Source organism: Nesoenas mayeri, assembly GCF_963082525.1.
Source record: "Nesoenas mayeri genome assembly, chromosome: 3".
Taxonomy (NCBI): domain Eukaryota; kingdom Metazoa; phylum Chordata; class Aves; order Columbiformes; family Columbidae; genus Nesoenas; species Nesoenas mayeri.
In genome coordinates, this window is record NC_137544.1 from 86,766,508 (window position 1) to 86,786,705 (window position 20,198).

The 20,198-nt window shown below is 46.0% G+C and overlaps 1 protein-coding gene across 11 annotated transcripts in view; it reads right to left on the minus strand.

Moving 5' to 3' along the window:
• The window catches only part of XPO5 (exportin 5), a 29,570-nt gene that overhangs the window by 2,339 nt on the left and 7,033 nt on the right, over positions 1-20,198 (minus strand). For 5 of the 11 annotated variants that reach the window (XM_080343000.1, XM_080342996.1, XM_080342997.1 and 2 more), the window contains 21 exons: positions 19,676-19,759; positions 19,139-19,264; positions 18,810-18,900; positions 17,225-17,353; positions 16,350-16,465; positions 15,264-15,419; positions 14,794-14,835; positions 14,095-14,202; positions 12,564-12,763; positions 11,871-11,970; positions 10,871-11,052; positions 5,935-6,035; positions 4,768-4,864; positions 4,077-4,213; positions 3,366-3,463; positions 2,816-2,862; positions 2,533-2,627; positions 1,630-1,692; positions 1,073-1,155; positions 333-440; positions 16-153 (listed from right to left, as the gene is read on the minus strand). In XM_080343000.1, the coding sequence (XP_080199126.1) occupies positions 16-153; positions 333-440; positions 1,073-1,155; positions 1,630-1,692; positions 2,533-2,627; positions 2,816-2,862; positions 3,366-3,463; positions 4,077-4,213; positions 4,768-4,864; positions 5,935-6,035; positions 10,871-11,052; positions 11,871-11,970; positions 12,564-12,763; positions 14,095-14,202; positions 14,794-14,835; positions 15,264-15,419; positions 16,350-16,465; positions 17,225-17,353; positions 18,810-18,900; positions 19,139-19,264; positions 19,676-19,759 (2,301 nt within the window). The remainder of the gene's footprint in view (positions 1-15; positions 154-332; positions 441-1,072; positions 1,156-1,629; positions 1,693-2,532; positions 2,628-2,815; positions 2,863-3,365; positions 3,464-4,076; positions 4,214-4,767; positions 4,865-5,934; positions 6,036-10,870; positions 11,053-11,870; positions 11,971-12,563; positions 12,764-14,094; positions 14,203-14,793; positions 14,836-15,263; positions 15,420-16,349; positions 16,466-17,224; positions 17,354-18,809; positions 18,901-19,138; positions 19,265-19,675; positions 19,760-20,198) is intronic. The other 6 variants (XM_080343001.1, XM_080342998.1, XM_080342999.1 and 3 more) reach the window with 3 other exon arrangements.

Consider the following 20,198-nt stretch of genomic DNA (forward strand, 5'->3'; position numbering starts at 1 on the left):
AGCAGAATTTCTCACCAAGGCCTCGTAGATCTGGAAAGCCAGGTGGACAAGAGCTGCCATGCAGCCATCGTGCTGCCCATGTATCTGTAAGCCCTTCAGCACACTTATGAAAAACCAGGACACAGCATCAGGCAGGAGGTTTCCTGGAAGCACCTGGGGAAGAGGCAGTGTCAGCATGGAAGCAGGATACTGATGCCTGACTGCCTTTCTGCAGCAGCTCGGTCTTCCTGAGAGAGAAGGTGCCCAGGAGTGAAGCAGCTGTGCTTCCTGCAACATTCAGAGCTTCCTCTCCCAACCCTGTCAGAACTAATCCCTTTTCCTCCCAGAGGTACCTGTTTGAGCAGAGGCCAGCAAAGCTGTGTTGTGGTTCTTTGGCAGGACAAGGTGTCCTTCCAGGAGAGGGATGTGAAGGCAGTGATCAGCACTGCAGTGCAAACGTCCTGAAAAAAAGGTAGAGAGGGAAACCAGTCAGAGGAACTATTCCCCATCTCCAGGGTTCATACATTAAGGGAGCCAAGAAGCAATCCAGGGACTCTGCAGCAGCTCCTAAGGGCTGTCTTCTGAGAATCCTGCATGCTGCTGCTGCCCCAGATGAAGGTGCTCAAAGGCACCCAGTGGGCACCATCATAGCCATAAGGAACCAACATCAGGCAAACCCGCTCTCTTCATCACCCAGGGACTCCCATCCGCTGCTACTCTCAAGTCAGTGCAAAAGCTTATGCCGGAGCTGCTGAGGTGCCCATAGGAGAGGAGGACTACAGAGGTATCAGGATGAAGGTACTGTGTGTAGTGGGTTGTGTTAAATCTGCCAGATTTTACAGGAAGAAAAAAAAAAAAAAGAGCTGCTGAGTGAAGTTCTTCCTCACAAAGATGGGCACTCAGGATGGAGGCAGAGCCAGGGAGCACCTTGGGGGCTGAATGTGCAGGGCTGTCCTTAAAAATCATATATGTTCACAAGAGAAGATTGTCACACTGGTGATGCCCCAGCGGCCTGCATCTCTGTAGCGGCAGCTGGCTGGTGTGATAAGGAGTACAAAGAAAGGATGGAAGAAGTCAGAGTGTGTGCTCTTACCTCCTGCTTCGTCAGGCACTTTCCAAGCTCAGTGAGCTCTGCACTGGCAGGGGGAGTCACCTCTGTGACCATCGCCTCATCATCTGCAGAGCAGAGAAAAGGCAGCACTGTGAACACAGCATCCTGAGGGAGACACAGCGAGAACTAAGCTGGCAGTGAGGAGACAGCACACAGAGTAAGTATGCTGGCACAGCTTGCTGGACATCTCTCTCTTCATGCAGAAAGCCCCCACCCTTTGTGGGTGCAGGAAGGGCACCCAACTAGCCTCCTCCAAGCTCTCAGGAAGGCTCTGCACATCCCCCTCTTCTTGATACCTGAAGAATCAGCTGCTCCAACATGCTACCTGTGAACTCTACAGCACATTTGTTCCCAGGCTAGATGTGGCTTTTCTGTGTCCCCCAGACACACTGGCCAGAACAGAGCTGAAAGCTTTGTACCACACCTATACCCCTCACACAGAACTTCCAGCAACAGACCAGCCTCGCCCTCTTAAGAAATGGGAAAGTGCTTGCACACACCAAGGGGAGGAGGAAAGGCAAAGGTGGGCATTTACTCACCGTCTCCATCTACAGCAGCAGTAGTGTTATGGTCAACACCTTTCTTGGAAACACAGCAAACAGCTGCAAAAGCAGTTGCAGGTCAGAAGAACAGAAAAGGGAAGATGCTACTTCAGAACATGCAGATTATCCTACAGACTCTGATGGGCTCACAGCTCCCCCAGCTCTTACCCAGTATATGAAGAATCTGAAAGCCCAGTAAAAAAGCCAAATACTGCACTATACCTGGAAGGCTGAAAGACCCCACCCACAGCATCCTCCCACAGTGGAACCTGCTGCATGATGGCTGCTTCAGACTACTGAGAACCAGGAACAGCAAACCCATTTGAAGCCTAGGACCTGAGAAGAGCAGCACTGAGGCAGATCAAGAAAGGAGATAGAAGGCTGAGGACCTGTAATCTCTATGCAGAGTCAATTTTCCCAGCCTCTCTGCTCTCAATGCAACACTGGTAAAAACACTATGTTGGAAAAAGGGAACACAAAGGAGATTGCCTGGGGGAGGGGACTCTTCCTTTCTGTCTCACTAGAGACATGGCAATTGCCAGCACGGAAACTGCTCTACACTGAGGTTGTCCACAAATCAATGTCCCATACTGCGCTCTACGGCATGGAAAAGGAGAGCCCAGATTCCAAAGGAGGATGGTACTCCTAAAAGGAAACTGCCAAAACCATAGAGTGCTAAAGGGAAGAAAGAAAACACTCTTCTGAAGGTTTTAAATTGATCTTTTACTAGGTTTTAGCGAAGATTTTGGCAGGCTTAACTGTTTCACACCTGGCTTCTAAGGATTATGTTAAATACTACTGGTCATTATAGTAAAATTTTACTGCATATTGGAAATTCCTGTTGTCCTCTCCAGGCAAACTTCCCAAACATCCCAGAGGACCTAGATTGATTTCACTTACTGATGAGATCCATGACTTCTCGGGTCAGCAGCCTGACCAGCTGTTCCTCAAGCATCTCCTGAGACTCGGGGTTGTCATCTGCAGCATCATCCTCACTGAGGAGAACAGGTTTTAATGTGAAGGGAGTCAGTATCTCCTCTGCCCGAGCACAGGGAGTGAGTCACAGTCAGGGTAAACACAGTCTTTTCCAGCCTTCTGCTGCCAGGGCTGTTCCCTGGGCAAAGGGCCTGAGCTCCATCCCACTCCTCATTTCCCTCTTTCATATCAAGGGGTGAAAGCTTACCAGAGCATGCTTCGCTGGTTGATCACCTGCCATTTCTGAGACAACCTCTGTTCAAGACAAAAGGGAAGATTCAATACCTTCCTAAGGAGCCATGCTGGACACCCATGTAAAGATGACCAAGTGATGGCTGCTGATAGAAGCCCAAGAACTTTAAATACAGTGCTTGCCAAGCCCCATTTTGAATAGGACAAAAACTGCTACCAACTGTGCTAAAGATGCTGTGGCTGTGCTGGCTGCAGAAATCAGAGTGAGCTGTCAGGAAAATGAGGGGACACTGGCAAAAAAAACCCAAACACCCACAAAAATTCTCAGGGCTGAAGGCTGAGGAGCTGATATCCACAGGTCTGAATTCACAGCAAGGAGTGCTGTGCAACAGCCAGGGTTCCATGTACCACAAAAGCCTCCTAAACAACATGAAAATGATTACGCATCGAGGCTCTGCCCTTGTCTCCGCTGGCTTTGGAGAGACAGATGTTCTCACATGTTGCTGCCAGTTGCTACGTGGAGTCTGGGCTGCCAAGAACAGGCATCAAACAAGCTGTTTTCTTACCATGTGCAGATAGGTAAAGAGTGGTCCCAGCATGGGGCAGACAAAGGTTTCGTAGTATTCCGGAGGGCAAGAGAGTACCAAGGGCTTCACAAACACACCTGCACAGACCAGCTAAGGAAGAGACCCAGCACATATGGCCAGCTGCTGGGGAGACTGCAGCACACCACCCAAACCAACTGATCCACTGGGAAGTCAAGCAACAGGCACCTCAAAGCCCATTTTCTCACAGCCCTAAATTAACTACTGGCATCTCTACATAGCAAGCAGAGATTCAGCCCCTTCCCCTGGCAGTTCAGCTGAGGGCACATAGTGCCCACTTTCTAGCTATGAAACTGAATGTTCAGCCCTGGAAAGCAGGCTGGAAACCCTAGATGGTCTCCCACACAAACACAAAGTCTAGTCAGACACCCTACTGCCAAGCTCCTACACTATCCAACCCCTTTGCCCCCCAGAAGGTACTACCCATCTCTCCTGGTGCTTTCAGGACCACATAAATCCTTGCATTTATTCTCTCTGACCCATGCACTGCTGTTTCTGCTCATGCCCTCTTAGACTCACACCTCATCCACACCAGGTGTATCCATTTGTTCACCTCCTCAATCACCCTTCTTTGGCGTGGCCATACTGAAAACGATGCTCAGAAGCCACCACATTTTCAGTTTACGTGCTCAAAACCTCCCTAGCTGGCCTGAGTTGGTGATGGAAGGATACGGAGCATGGGACGCAGTCTGTAGTCAGGAATGTTGTTGAGGTTGGTGAAAGCTGAGCTGAGGAGCTGGGTGGCGAGACAATCAACGGTGTAGAAATCTTGTTGCATGGAGGGGCCTGCATTTCCCAGGATGTGGAAACTTTAACAAAAAAACAAGTTAGTTGCAAGTCTGCTAGATAACAGGTACCATGCCTCTGGCCTGCAAAGGCTGCAAGCACCTATCATCTTGAGATTACATGGTTGCCATGTTCTTAAATATAGAGAGGAATTTAAACACAATCTCTTTTTCTCCTTTTTTTTTTTTTTTTTTTTTTTGGGATACCTGGACAATGAATTAAGTATTTAAGCACTAAAATGCATTTTCAAGTGCTTATGTATCCTAACACATAATTAAAAGTGGCAAATAGACAAATTAGGTCAGGATATCAGGTAAGTGCTCCAATCTGACTACCTAACTGCAGAAGAGCTAAAAGCAGATCCACATTTTGAGGTCCTTTTCCCAGTGACTGTGTTACATGTGTATGTGGTAGGTTACAACAACCGATTATAGTTCACCACTGCAATTCATACTTGGATATTACAGGACACAGCTCACAGAAAAAGCCTAACTCTAGAAGAAGTCAGCAGCCAGCAGTAGCCTACTGCTCCAGCTGTGCAATGCTGGATTGTGTGGGGGATATCTGGTGCTCTTACCAGTTGTCGTAGAGGGTACAAAAGAAGCCCTGCATCCTTTCTAAGACCGTTTTGTAAACAGGGGAGTCATAAAGCTCCAGCAGAGGCTGAGGGAGACCTGTGGGAAAGAATAAGCTTCAGCTATATTAATGAGAAAGCACAGTGCACCTTCAGAATGTGCTGGGCAGGCACCAGCCAGCCTAATGGCAGAGGGGGAAGTGCCTGGCAAGAGCAATGTGCAGCCAAATGGGAAGAGGTGCAGCAACCCTGGGGCAGAACCTCCCCTCAGAGGTCAAGCAAGTTCAGGCTGGTTGCAGCCAGAGCAGAGGTGTTCCCACTAAGGTTGTTACAGTCCCCTCATTTCTCCAAAGCAAAACTTACTGGAGCTATCAGAATCCAGTCAGAGGCAAAGCTGACAGTTGCACAGCTCCTCTAGTAGCCCACCCCTTCAGATTTGTATTCACGTCTTTCAGGACACATGCTACTGCTGAACTATGATATTTGAAATTGTAGAGCAGAGATAAAGGCCCTGCTGCTGTATATGAGTGCTTCAGAGAGTTTATAGGTCCCAGGAAACAGGTAAAGAAAGCACTGACAGATAGGAAATGGAGATAAGAAAGACAAAGCAACTTCCCTGAAATACTTCACTGCCTGTCAGAACCTGTAATTAAACCCCAGTTTCCAGAGTCATGGTCCACACTTCATCCACAAGGCCACACGCTTCTGCTTGGCTGGAAAGGCTTCTGTGTTCACAAGCTCAAAGCTGTTCTAAGAGGGTTCCAAAAGCCTCTTTCTAATAACCATTTGGAAACAAATGACAGGGTCATACTGGAGTACTTGGCTCTTGACCTCCAGCACAGGTCTGTGTACCAGCAATCAGGGATCCTGCTGAGCACTAATTCTACACCACCCCCCGTCTCTCCAGCCTGAAATGCCACATGGCAGAGACCACCACCCAGCTGGGATAGGCAGTTTGGTATGGTACCCTTCATTTAATGCAGAAGAAACCTATTTGTCTGAGACAAATAACTTATTTACCCTTTTTTTCAAAACACAGCTGAACTGCAAATACTATGAAGAAGCTGGTTCTCCAACCCTTCTTCACTTCTACTGCTACTGATGGACCACTACACCTCACATACCTCTGAGAATCCACCCACACATTCCTCCTGAAGAGAAGCCCCTTACCTAGGATGGCATTCTTCTCCACCTCCAGCATGTCTAAGGCCTTTGCAAACGTTTCCCCGAGCCTAGCCACCATCTCTGGCATGTAGAGATTGTTGTGAGTCCTGAAACAGAAGAGCACTTGGTTTATACTCATGTGGGTCAATCCCTTTTGCCCTTGACAGTGGGATCCTCTCCTTCAGCTTGTGAACAGTTCCTCTGAGGCAGATGATGAGGAAGGTGAGACCAAGCACGTGTGCATGGGATCCCCCTTCCCCACCTGCAAAAATATTGGGGAAGCTGACCTGACAGAGACATGGAGTGACTCCATCTCATGTCCTGAATTTCCTGGCTGCCCCTTCCACTTATTCGAGGTTCACCCCACCCCTTGCAAGCACTGGCAGTAAAAACTCCCAGCAATTCTCCAGTTGATGCTGGCAACAGCTTATTAGCTTGGCCAAAGGGATCAGAGAATGTATTTTAAAAACTGACAAGATGAGGATCGTGTAATCTCAAAAGATCTTCTGCACCTAAGGCCCCTGCAGAGGGAGGGGCTGTTTCAGCTCCAAAATGCACACACTGCCCCCCAGGGATGGGTCACAGTCCCCAGAATGGCAGGTGGCATCGGAGGGACTCTAGGGAGAACATCAGTCCGATCAGATGTTACTCATGGCAGACACATGTGCCCCCCGGACAGGCACGGTCAGCTCTCCACCAGGGATACCAATTCAGCCACGGGTGGCCGGCTCTTGCCATCCAGGCCAAAATGGGTCCCCTCTAAGCCAGGGTAGTGACACTCAGAGCTGGACTTGGCAGGGGGTGTCTCTCTCACCTACCTCTCTCCTTTGAGACCTCAGACCTCCACTCTGGGTGTCGCCAGCTGCACACAGCACAAATCCTGCAGCCTCCTCCAAAACTGCAATGCCATTGTACCTGCTGCTAGAGGTGATCAAGGGCAACTCAGTATCTCCCCCTAGAGCAGCGTTTCCCAAAGCAGGGGGGTACATGGGAATGGCTGGGGGAAGGGAGCATGGACAGACCTCGGTATGTTCTCCAGAGTCTCAGCTTTCACTCATGTCTTAATGATTTATTAATTTTTCTTGTTTTCCTTTTTTTTTTTTTTTTATGGCCTCTGTTCACAGTCCTGGCAACCCTGATGCAGTGATGTCTGCCTGAGTTTGCAGAGAGCCTGGGTTAGCTCCAAAACAGTAACTACCCAATTCCTCCCTGCAAGTGTTAAATACTTCCCTGCTCACTGCACGTGAGGAAGGCAAGTATATAAGTTTCATAAGAAAAAGCTACACAAATGACTTCTTAATGACTCATACTCTCATTCTGGGCTGGATCTAACACTGTGCAACAGGCCTCAAAAGGGGCACAAATTGGTTTTACTTTTCCAAGCAGGGCTGAAAAGCAGCCCAGCCTCCACAAAAGTTTGTTCCGCTGACTCAAAAAACGGTATTTCTGCTTGAAGCTATCCTGAAACCTAGCTACTAAAATAATCTCCTCTTGCATGTCTCCTGCCTGCTTCATGCCAATGCTGGGTTTGCCTCATGCTGGGCAGAAGGGCAATGGGGCCAATGAGGACTGTGCAATTGCAGGGGCGAACCTTGAAATCCCACTGCTCTAATCCCAGCAGGATGGGTCAGACAGTCACACCTTGAAGTTGTGGTCCTGTCCTTCATTGTTTCAGAGCCCTTGAAGCATTTTCTCAAGTTTGACAGTTGGGAGAACAGATGTTCACCCACAGGCTGATCTCCCTTAATTAATCCTTTAGCAAGGTCCCAGTGGTAATGAAGGGAAAATGGCTAATCAGCTGCACCTCACAGGAGTTAAAAAAGTATCCAAGAGCTCTCATATATGATGAAGATGTAGCCCCTAGGCACATTCCAGCTGAGACTCTCAGCACTGAACAGCACGCCTGGGCAACCCACACACAGGAGAACACGGAAAAATCAAATTCGAGAGACATTTATGCCTTAGAACAGACAAGCAAAGGATATGGCAGAACTTGGGGGAGTGTATTTTTCAGTGATGGTCACAGCTCTGCTGGAAGGAGTGTCTGATGCCTAAAGAGATGGGCTTGAAGGCCAGAAGATGAGTCCTTTAGGATAGCTTAAAGAATCTTGACCTAAAGCTGGAGCCATCTACCCTGAAAATGTCTACAGCATCCATATCTATCCAACAATTCTTTCACTGGCATTAATGCCTTGGTAATGTCAGCTTCTCATCAAGAGGAGTTCCAATAAGGCCATTTTCTGTGCAAAGCACTTGCTGAGCCTGACCAGTCCATTTCTAACAAAACACGAGTAAATCCCAGCACAATAAAGGTGCTGTGCTAATCAGTTCATGCAGCTACTGACTCTAGAAATGCGCCTTAATCTAAAGGTGGCAGGAGATCGTGATTTGGGTTTAAATTCAGGACACAACAATTTAGGCCAGAACCTAGAAAGCACCTAGATGAAATGAGGTACCGCAGAGGACAGAAGTATCATCACACAAAAAGTCCAAGCAGTGGTTAACAAAGCAACCTCAAAATCATTCAGTACATATAGCTACCAACACAAACATGGATAGGCACAAAAAGATAGGCTGGCAGGGAAAACACCACACAGTCTATGCCACTCAAAACTACCTTATTTTTCCTTCTTACCTCGACTCCTTATCATTCCTCTCAGCTCTTTGGTCTCATCCACAATGCACCCTCAAGCTACTTAACCTGGCAAAGACCCAGTGGCTTAGCAACTTCCATTGCTTCTGTCTGCAAACACAGCAGACCACCACCACACAACATCCAGAGAGCAGCAGACCCAACTGCTCAATACCCTTTGTTTTTTTGCATACTGGTGCCTGGTGTTCAGTTCAGCTGCTCAGTAAGATCCATGTGGCTGCTGCTTGCAGATCTGCTCACACAGTAACACCATCTGGGGGGACTTCCACATCTGCTTTCTGCATAAGCACATGAGCAGCAATGGACCTTGCTTAACCCCACAGAAAGCTGCCTAATGGCACGGGGCTAAGAAAAGCATGCATCCCCGCACAGTAATGCAACTATGTTGCTGAAGGCATCCTCAACACAGGCAGTTTCCCTGCCTGCTGACAAGCTGCTACAGATTCCATATTCTCTTGTGTAATCCATATTAAAGAGGACCTGAGGAAGCAGCACATGGAAAAGGCACTAAAAGCCAGCAAAAAAACACACCAGAAGCTCCATAGCACAAAGTCCAACTTCTCCAGAAAGACATAAGCATCAACGTTTGCACTGAAAGACTATGAGCTTGCAGTTGTCAGACAAAGAGGCCTCTACAGCAGCAGCCAAGAAAGGTATGAAGTGGAGGATCTACTGCTCTTAATACATCATTCATTGGTTCTTGTTGGAACATCCAGCCTTAAGAAAAGCCTGGATACCTCTGAGTGAAGTACAGGCCACTCCATGTATGTTACTACCACGTGATCAGAAAGGATTCTGTTCTGCAAGGGAGATGCTCAAACACCACAGACACATTATCTCCAAAACCAGCCAGGGAGACGCTTCCTTTATGTAGATGAGGAAGAACTGGCAACAGAACACAGCTCATGCGTTTTCCTGGAGGTGGCAAACAAACAGACACAGAATTTCTGCGTCTTTACAGGTAGTGACAGTTTGACAATAGTTTCCTAGGCTTGTTATAACAGAAATCCCAAGTGTTTTTAAGAAGGCATAAGTTCTGGCAAGAACAGCAATTGCACAACCAACAAGTGTATCCGTTACAGCCTGTTCAGACCTTGGGAACTAGTTTAGTTGCTCTTCCACAATATGGAGCACATTCCAGGCTCTGGAAGAAATGACATGAGGCTACCTCTACTCAGCCAACTCTTCTCGACCCAACCTCTCTCAAAAGCTCATCACCAGGACCTTCAGCCTTCCAGGATAAAAGGCAAAACCACTTCAAGCACAGCTGCAGAGCCATAACAAGATGGTTCAACCCTGATGACGGGTCAGAGCACCACCTGGTGTGCTACAGAGCTTGGCAATGAGAAGCACAGTGACAGTGGGCAAGGCAGCATGTGCTTGTCGTAACAGTCCAGCACGTTGCTTCTCACTAGAAGCAGCATAGTCCTGAGCTCAGTGACTACGAAACATACCTGACTGTACAGAGCTTGAGTAATAGGGCACTTCTTCTCACAGACCTAGGAGCTGAAAAGTCTAAGTGGGTATGACAATGCTCTATCCCAACAGCTCCTTGGCTCCTGCCAAGGACAGAGCCTCTAGCTTTCAAGTACTTAACATGTAGCATTATCTTACAAAATTGCCCCATCAGCCTGGCAACATCTCAGTGCCAGCAGTTACCATGAGACAGATTCCTCCATAATAATTCTAGGAACTGAGTTATTCAGGATTCCCCTTTTTTGCCGTCTCTTGCTCCCTCCTCTGGCTGCCCCACATGTACACAACACCAGTGATGTGCAGAGAGGCACTGCAAGGTAGCAACAGCCTGAGAGTATGCATCCACAGATTTCAGTAGCAGACAGCGCTTCAGGAGGGGGTGTTCATGTCCAGCAAAACCAGCCTAATTTAACACTGATGAGAGAACAACGCAAACAGGATGCGATGAGAGCTGGGACTGCCCTGGTGGTGACTGGAGAGGTGGCCTTGCAGGGGCTGAGGGCAGAGCAGAGATGTTAGTTGAAAAACGATTAACTGGGTGGCAGATTTATAGCAGTGGAGGTGGAGGAGACAACCCCAGCCCAAGCTCCCATTGGCTTTTATGGCCTCCTGTAGGCCAGGCCAACGAACATTCAGAAGGCTTCAGTTTGCCCAGTGCCATTCCCCACTGTGAACAGTCAGGAACAGTACTTGGGCATCTGCACCAGCCTGTGTTCCCTCTGGCTTCACTGGGAGAACATGCCCTGAGCGTTATCACAGTTTGGCTTTCAGAGATTAAGTCAACATAAATGATTTCAAGTCAACTTGACCCACCTTATAAGCGCGAGTAAATTGTCAAAAAGCTTCAGGACCTGCTCAGTGCAGGGATTACGGTAGATTGGATTTCCACTGGGTGTGTAACCCACCAGGAATCCTCCAGCTTTCGCCTCTTCAGTATCAGCAGGCCAACGAGCTCGTTTCACAACTCCCAGAATGGTGTAGACACAAAAACTTATCTGCAGCAAGAGATGTGGAGAGAGTGCTTCTCAGCCAGAGCACGACCTTAATACAGAGAAACCCCATCATCACCCCATCTCAAAGAGAACGCTCTACACTGAGCCTAATCTGGTGACAGGAACAAACTCTGGTGGGTTTGCTGCCAATAAAATACAGCAAACAATCAATGCATACAGTCTCATGAGTACGCAAGCAACCACGCAGGTTACCCTCCAAAGAGAAAGGGTCTGCACCATCAGTTCCTCATGTCCTTCATGTGCTGGGACAAATACAGAGATCTGTGATGACACAGTGGTCAAACTGCATTAGCTCCAAATTACAAGTGCAGCTCTGTGGACTGCATTTCAGTGTCTTTTACAGACCTAAAGATACCAACTCCATTTGCAGTCTGCCCAAGAAGTGAAGACATTTCACTAACAACTTGAACAACACAAATCTCCTAGGATTAATTTTAATTATACTCCATGCTGTAGTCTCAGCATGATGCTTTCACTACTGCTTGGCTCAAAAAGCACATTTCACTGCACCTGTTTCCAAAAATCATGTAAACCAATTGCTCCTCCAAAACTAAACTCTGCCACATCAAGAGTAGGGAACAGTGTGCTTCACTCTGCTGAATAATATGGTTTTGCACGGCCTACATGCTCGCTACTATAGCTTAAAGAGGCAAAAGCCATCCTGTTATTCTGCTGATCCACACCCTGAAGAAGCAGATGTTCAGAAGAGATCTTGTGTGTAACCACAACAGCAATGTGGGATGGAAGAAGGCAAGTGTCATCTCACTAAGGATTACACCTCTTCTAGTAATGATACTCACTCTAGAGCGGTTCAGGCCACTAGGATCTTCCAAGACTGGATCGGCAATTTTGTTGTCTGCACCCACGTAGGAGATAAAGGCTTCAGGATCCGAGAGGACTCTGGCAGCAGCAAAAGACAGCAACAAGGAATATTGTTTGTACCAGGGAATTTGAGTAGAGCTTTGCACTGGCATTAAACGTCTTAACAAATACAGCAGGCTAGAGAAACAAGCTAGTCTACACTATACGTAGGAACATAATAAAAAGCACCAGAGACGTGTGCACTCTCCAAACCTCTCCAGTTCTCTTGGGCCATGGGGACCTATAACCTTTGAATCTCTTATGAAGATAGCCCTGCTGGTAAACTCTTGTGCATGCTGCAGGACACCTCAGCTTTAGTAAGGAGAGCTCAGCTTCCTACCTGGTCCTGAAGATGAGCTAAAACATCTTTTATTTCTAATCTTCTGCAAATGCTTTGAGGATTCTTGGAAGTGTTCCTCTATCATCTTAAACAACTCCTACCCAGTGATTTTCAACACACAGCATTTAAACTCAGTTGGCAGTTTCTAAAATGCAGAAGAGCTATTACCACAACTGCCCAGAGCGCAGGAGGTGACGAGGTGCCCCCCTCATTTGGTTTGCATGTTTCCTTATTGTGCACAATATTACCTCTGCAACATCTCCAGCTCAAAGCTCAGAACAATGACCCATACCTCTGCATCTCTGGAGAGAGCCACAAGCCAGCAACAGGAGCCATGAGCTCCTCCAGGAAAGCTTTTTGCCGCTCGTAGTCCTTGAACTGGTTGCTGATGAGGACAAGGGCCTCCATAAGAGCACACTTCTCCATCTGCGTCAGAAGTAGCTCATTGGAGAGCAGCTGCTTCACGTGGTTGTACAACATCTCAAAGTTTGGCTAGAAAACACATCCAGGTGGAAGAACGTTATGCACTTGGTGTGGAGGAGGGCCGCTGGGGGAGGCAGAGGTGGGGCATACTGTACTACATGGAACAGCTGGAGGAGCATGTCGAAGTTACCTTTTATCTACATAGCCATTTCCTTCTCAGTCTCAAGTTTCTGTGAAAGTTCAGTCTAAAAGAACTGCTTTTCTTCCCCACTCCTCTATCATCATCCTGCATCCAGTTTACTTTAGTCTGCAGAGTGACTGAAATAAGCAGAGGAAATCCCTCTCTTCTAGGCAGTCATATCCCTTACAGTAGTGCCACACTTCAAAATAGTGCTGGTGCTTTTATTTGCTTGCAGAAAGTACCTCACTCATTTGGCTCTCAAGTGCCAGACTTAGGACTGTTCCACCTCTTCACTCACAACTATGTTAATAACAATTCCTATGGTTATCACTATCTCCACAGGAACAGCTGAATTTCTCCCCACACTAGTTGCAACCGTGTCTTTCTTTAACTTTGTAAAAGCATTAGCAATCATCATTCAGCAAAGTCATCTGAACATATTTTGGGGCATATGTGGGCCCCTGGCTCTTCCAGTGAAGATGACTGGCTGCCCATGGGCAAGAGAGAACTGTAGCTCAAGGACACGTAGAGTGGGACTGAGACAAACGCCCTAGTTCTTAGCAGCTATTGCAGAATGCAGACTGGAACCTCTAAATTACCTTAATTAGCATCCTCAAAAAATGCCTTTGTTTAAACTAGCAACGTCTTATGGTGCTCCAATAATCCTAGAGCCTCTCCACACAAGCGCCACTAAAGAAAGCAGTTCAGAGCTACACATGTTGCATGCAGACTGTTCAGTTCAGCAAAACCAAACAGAACACCGACTCATGGATTTAAAATGTGTTTGTTTTTTCTGACTTTCTCAAGCTAATCCAGAAAACAGATACTCTCCTCTTGCTCCTACATTCTGTTAAGTAACAGAAGAACACCTGGAGACTAGTCTTTGCTAGTGTCTACAGCTTAGGAATCAGTTGAGATCACCACAAGTGACAAACTGGAAATTCAGCAAACATTCCAATAAAACAAATCTAGTGCTGCTTGTATCCTCCTCCTCATCCCTTTTGCATTTAACTCATCACTTTACCATTTAAATCATAAACCAAAAGGTTTTTCAGGGGCGGGGGAAAAGAAGGGAGGTGCATGGAATAAAATGCTGCCATTTGCACAGCAGGGATGTTTCTTGGAAGAAAGAGAGGCTGTAGCCAAGGAAGCTGAAGATCCCACAAAATCTAGCTGAAACTGAGGCAAGACTCTTCATGATGGAGTTGAATTTACATACCAGGACAAGCTGAGGGTAATCCCGACACATCTTTATGATTGAGGAGCATGCATGCCTTCTTACATTCTTCACTGCTCGAGTTCTAGGAGCCTGGACAGACACAACAAACTTCAATGCAATAAAACAAAAGTTCAGACAAGCGCAGGGTATCCTCAAGAAACAAATGCATTAAACACAGTTTTCTGCACTGTTGAGTACAGATCAAAAAAGCATTTCCACACCCCTCACCCCAAACAATCATGCAATAATCGAATTTCCCCTGGAGCAGTAGCCAACCCAAGAAACGCACACTCAAACAAGCTGTGTTCAAGGGGAGTGGATGCTATGGAGCTTACTCCCTATTTCAAGACCCCAAGCACTCCCTAGGTAGCTGGCAGTTTTACAGCCATCCTTCACAGCCACATATACCACCCATTGAAGAGCACCCACAGCTAGCAAAGGGATTTCACTCTCAGGAAGACCAGCATAAACTCTGGGACTAAGTGAACTGGCCTGAGACCACACCTGTGGCTGCCTAAGTATGTGAGCCAAAGCTTTTTAGGCTATGTCAGCCAAGAACAGATCAGTTATATCTAGACTTCCCAGCCCTATACTAGAGAACACTACTACAGCGGAGTCTTCAGACTCAGCATGCTCTCAAACAGAATAGGATTTGATCCAATTCTTACAGCTTATTAGTAGAGAGTAATTCAGACATACCTTACTTTCTTCTATAACTTCAAAGGTAACTGAAGCAAAGAGCTGTGAAAAGGGGGAGGAAAAATCAAAAACCTCATCTAATTTGTAAGTATCTAGCACCCACATGTGTTTTGAGCTCAAGGAATAGATCATAAGACTTTAGTGCAATTTCATTAAAATCAGTGAAGAACCATTGACTAAGTTGGCAGATGATTCATCAACACAGCGAGGCCTTGAAAGAAAACATGGTGTTTACTCGCCAGAGTGTACACTTAATGTTCAGATTTAAGGCTAGGAACTGCAAAATTTGTGTTATTTTACACGGTTTCCTCTTGAACAAGACTCAGTCTCATTTTTCCCCATCACGAAAGAATAGTTCTTCCGTGACAGTAACACCTACAGGATTAATTCCTGAAGTTTAGTGTAATACAAGGGCCTTGACTGATTGATACAATGCCTCCTTGATTTTTGCATGGTCTGCAAGTACCTACCTTGGAAAGCACTTGTGGTAGGTACTCTGGCCGGTAAGTGACAAATGGAAAGAGAGCAGAGACATTGGTGAGCACACAGGACAGGATGAGAGGATCCTTTGTTTCAAAATTAAGGACAAGCTGCAGCAGATCTATGCCATCATTCACTGGAATATCCTACGGATGCAGAAAAGGGAAAGCAGAAGGAAAGAAGAAAGGATGCAACACTCAGTACTTCAGCCTGTAGTACTCATCCTCCAACTCCTAGAGCCAGGCCATGGAGCTGCTGCTCTTATCAGGCCTCTCAGCTGAACACAGCTGTTCTCAAAGCAGAAAGAAAAGCAGTAGAAACCTCGGTTTAATTGTGCACTACGTGCACTTGCTGAAGGGAAAAAGGACATCAGCATTGTCATTGGTAGGGTGATTTTGAGATGCCAGTCTCAAGCCCCCATAATATTGCTTGCACCTCTGGGAAAGGCAATTTTCCTCTCGGTTTGGCTCCCAGTTCTCTTGACTCTGTCCAACAGATTCTACGCTTAGCCAACTGTATCAATCCACACAATTATTTTACTGCGATTAGAATGATGAACTCAAGTGCATGAGCAGCCTAATCTAATAAAAATAATCACGCTAGTCTGCATTAGGCTGAGAAAGAAAATGCTTTCCTTCTGATTTGCCTGTTGCTGAACAAAAAGCAGAAGGAAATCACTTCTGGTCTTGCACTCTCTGAGCATGAATTTCTTTCATTTAGTTAAAAGTTAAAAATAAAATTAGAAGTATAAATTTAGGAAATTTGTGCTTAAGCTGTCCTCTTGTTCTCTAGCAAGGCACTATGTCAAAGCACGCCACCTGAGTGCTCTCTTGTGACTTCTCATGGCATAGCACCCAGAACCAAGACATGCCTGACAGAGTAAGCCAGTATGAGTTTGGCCCCCTCTAAAGAAGGGTCACTACTCCTCGTAAGAATCACTCAACAAACCATCTGGGTTTTTGCATGGAGGTAACCAGTTACTACAGCCTTTTCAAGGACAACATGGCTGAAAAAAACCCACTCGTGTCAACCCAGAATAAGTCAGGAGAGCAGGCATGAGCATCTGGTACACATACGTCTTTATCCAGGGTTCGAAACATCTGGCTGATGACGCTCTCTGAGAAGAAGGTCATGGCATCCCACTGTGCAAAGGATGGAGAGAAGATGGAGCAGAGACCTTCGCCTGTCCTAGCTGAAAGGAAGAGAACATTGGAGCTCTCACGATGCTCCTCCTTCCACGCACAACACCCGGCTGACAAACACCCGCACTGTAACACCTCAGCATTCACAAGTGTTCTAGTCAGACAGCAATCCCTGCAGATGCCTAGCAGGGATGCCTTGGGAGCAACTAAAGTACTCCTGTGTGATTTGCCTCATTCAAGTGAGGGCTGCTGAGACATACATCCGATCTCTGAGATACTACGGGGAGCAACATCAGCAAATCACAGCAAGGAAAAGAAAAGGAGGGAGACCACATGCCCAGACTCAGCACTGCAGGCAAGACTGCCCTCAGTGTGACTTTGCAGAGCTCCATGTGGCCTTCCTTCATGGGAGGAAAGCAAGGTCACTGACAAAGGGATTTGCCAGACTGGCAGAACTTCCCTGGACAAAAATAAAGTATGTTATGGAGATAACAAAGCCCACGTAATTGTAAAATTGCATTGGAGTGACAGCTCCATCTGTTTTGCACAGAGATCTGGGGGAGGGAAAAGAGGAGCCAGTGGCTTTACCTTGGCTATTCCATATATAGACTGCAAAGGGTTAAATTTGGGGTGGGGTGGGTTTGATTTGCTTTTAATTTGCAAAGATCTTAAAAGCCTGAAAACTTAAGTGTTGAGTCCTGGCTTTCCCTTAAAAAAAAAAAAAAAAAAAAAAAAGGCAAAAAAGTTTCTTCTTGGCTTGAATTAAAAAACAACCCTCATATCCCTTTTTTTTTACCCAGGTAACTTACAGTTCATAGGTCCGGTATCAACAGGAGTTGTCAGCTGGTACTTCAGCCATTCACCAGCCATTTGGAAGCCTGTTCGAGGGTCCAGACGACAAGCCATCCTCATCACCTCTCCTTGCTGGGCTCGGAAAGCTGCAGTGAAAAAAATCAGACACCATGCAACAAGCTGGTGTTACAAAAGCTCCCTTCCCAAAAGCTCGCCTGCAGCTTTGCAGACCTGGGAACGTTATGGACTGTTGCTCTGGCAATAGCTGTGTAGTAAGCTCAGACATACAGTCAGTAAACTAGGCGTAACAGGATGGGCAACTTTTAAAAGCCATTTAAATGGACTAAAAAGATGATGGATTAACATAAAAAGAAGTGCAATTACAATGCAATATGAATTATGAAAATCTATGGTAAAGCCAGATTTACTACAATTAAACCTCTATTTATCATTTTAAAAATTCTTCAAACTATATGTTCGCTGCTTACAAAACACCTTGAGATACTGAGACAGATAAAACAGTATAACTACCACTTCCTTCAGCTAAACACACTTTTTCTGGATTATTCAACTTAACCCAGTTCAGATTCTAGACTAACTAACTAATGTGAACTCAAAAAATCCAAAAGTGTTGTATTTGATTTCAAAGATATGAAGAGCAAAGGACAGAACAGGAATTTCCTTTGTTCTAAAATATTCCAGTACATGATCATACGAAAGAATCAGCTCTGCTGACTACAGATAAAACCTGCATTGTTTAAAAAAGTTGTTTTATCAAGTAATTTTATTTTGTGTTTCAAATCTGTTTTATTTTCTGATATCTGTAATACTTTCAATATCATTTAACTCGCTAAAGCTATTTCAAATTCTGGCTTTATGCATTTAGCTACTTTTCTATTTCCATTCAAATAGATTTATTACAATAAGTAAAAAATAAACTATCTAATAAGCAATAAAAAAGTAACACCTAATATCTTCAAACATAAATGTCAAAACTAATAATTTCAGTGATTTATTAAATATATCCTCCCAGCCACCAAGTGAGTACTAAACTATGCCACCCACTGAGAACCAGCCTCAGTTTTTGAGAAGTAAAATACAAAAAGAAAGAAAGAAAAAACTTAATACTCAGGGTTTCCTAGTTAGCTGGTTTAAGATCATGGTCAAATTTGGCTATTTTAATTGCTCAGCTTTTACTATTGGTACTGAGGCTTCTTAGCAGGGCCAACACAGATTTTGTTTCTGGAATGACATTTGAAGTCTTGTAAGCTGCCTTCCTGTCCTAACCTGAGCATGACTCCAGGCTGTTTAATTTCCTCCTCTACATGACCAAGAGGTGCATATTTTTTGACACTAGGTAGCAAATGCTACTTGGCCACCTACCTGGCCAGCAAGGAAAATAATAACAAATGTAAGTAAAACAAAACTCCTGAGCTGTCACAGGAAAATCCTAAAGTAATTTAACTCCAGGATCCAGACTGAAAGAGCCAAGACACAAATGGAAGCTGCAAGCCAACATGGTAGGCTCCATGCTCAGGCAGCAACTGAAAACAAGAGGAAAGGCAGAGATGACAGCTTCCACGCAGGGTCATGGGAACTTACAGTTGAAGAAGGCATTGAAGTCCTCATCACTGTCAAAATCAAAGCGGGAGTATTCACAACTGGGGCTGTCTGTTTTAGAAGGAAAGCCCACCTGGAGACAGAGCAGACAATGTCAGGAAGGGAGGTCACCTATCACACCTAACACCATCTCCAAGGAGATGAAGATCGAAGGCAAGGAGCAGACAGTGCTGAGATAGAGCTGTTTGCTCGGCAGCCTGGGGATCATTTCTCTGGCAGACTCAATAAAAATGTAGTTTCTCCCCCACAATCCACAGGCCATGTTCACCTCGGCCCCTTCTCACACTCCCCTGGCCACAGCGATCCCATACCTTCACTAGGTTGGTCATAGATGCACGGAGGTACTTGGGGATCATGGCCAGCAACAAGGGGTTGTGAGACAGAACTTCATGCCGAAAGAGAGCTCCCCATGTGATCTGGGTGGAAGAGCGCAGAAACTGGGGAGAGAAGAGGAAAAACAGGGGAACAGAGAAGGATTTCAGTACTGGAATCTCCACCACTACGTTTTTCTACCAGAAGGCAATAGCAAATCACACCAACGGTTCAGGCCAGGCCAAGGCACCCTGCAGGCACAACCTTAACTTCCAGAATGCCGAAAGTCTCTAGCTAAATACTAGGGCTGATCGCAAATTCTGCACTTTCTACTCAGCACCTCTGTATCGGGCACTGTTCCTAACGGGGTGATAATGAAGGAGAAACCACTTTGCCTTCCACGTCTTTGGCTGAAACGGAGAGCCTGGAGAGCAATATCAGGCAGCTGAAGTTCTGCAGTCTCCGGCAGGTTAGCACAGTTCTGCACATGTGCATTCTTACATAGACATACATGAGACTTCCAGTCCTTTACATACCTGGCTGGGATGGGTTGTGAAGGCTAAAAATGCATCGAGGTATTTTCCAAAGTTGGCTGGGGTTTCCACATCACACTCTGAGCCCTGTTAGGAAGACAATTTCAGACAAAATGCAAACTGTGTCATGCTGTGCTCACAACTGGTGTGTTTCTGGGTAACGCAGGAACACTACATCCAAGGCCACAGATGATAATGGAGTCAAGACAAAAAAAAAAATGAAAACCTGATTTTTTTCTGACAGCAGTATAGCCTAAGGAGTAACAAGTCTGGTGATCAGCCTGGGGGTGCTAGAGACAGCACATCCTCATTGAAAAGGGTGACTTCTCAGACACTAGAGTTCCATTAAAATAAAATTCCTAACAACCGCTGCTGCTGCCATGAGGCACAATTTTACTCCTACTGGGTCAAGTCCACCCAGCAGTATCAAAGCAGAGGAATTAATGACTGCAGAATTTCACAAGTACACCCAGATTATTTCACTCCTATTCCTCCAAATGTTCTGTGCATTTAATGTATGGACATC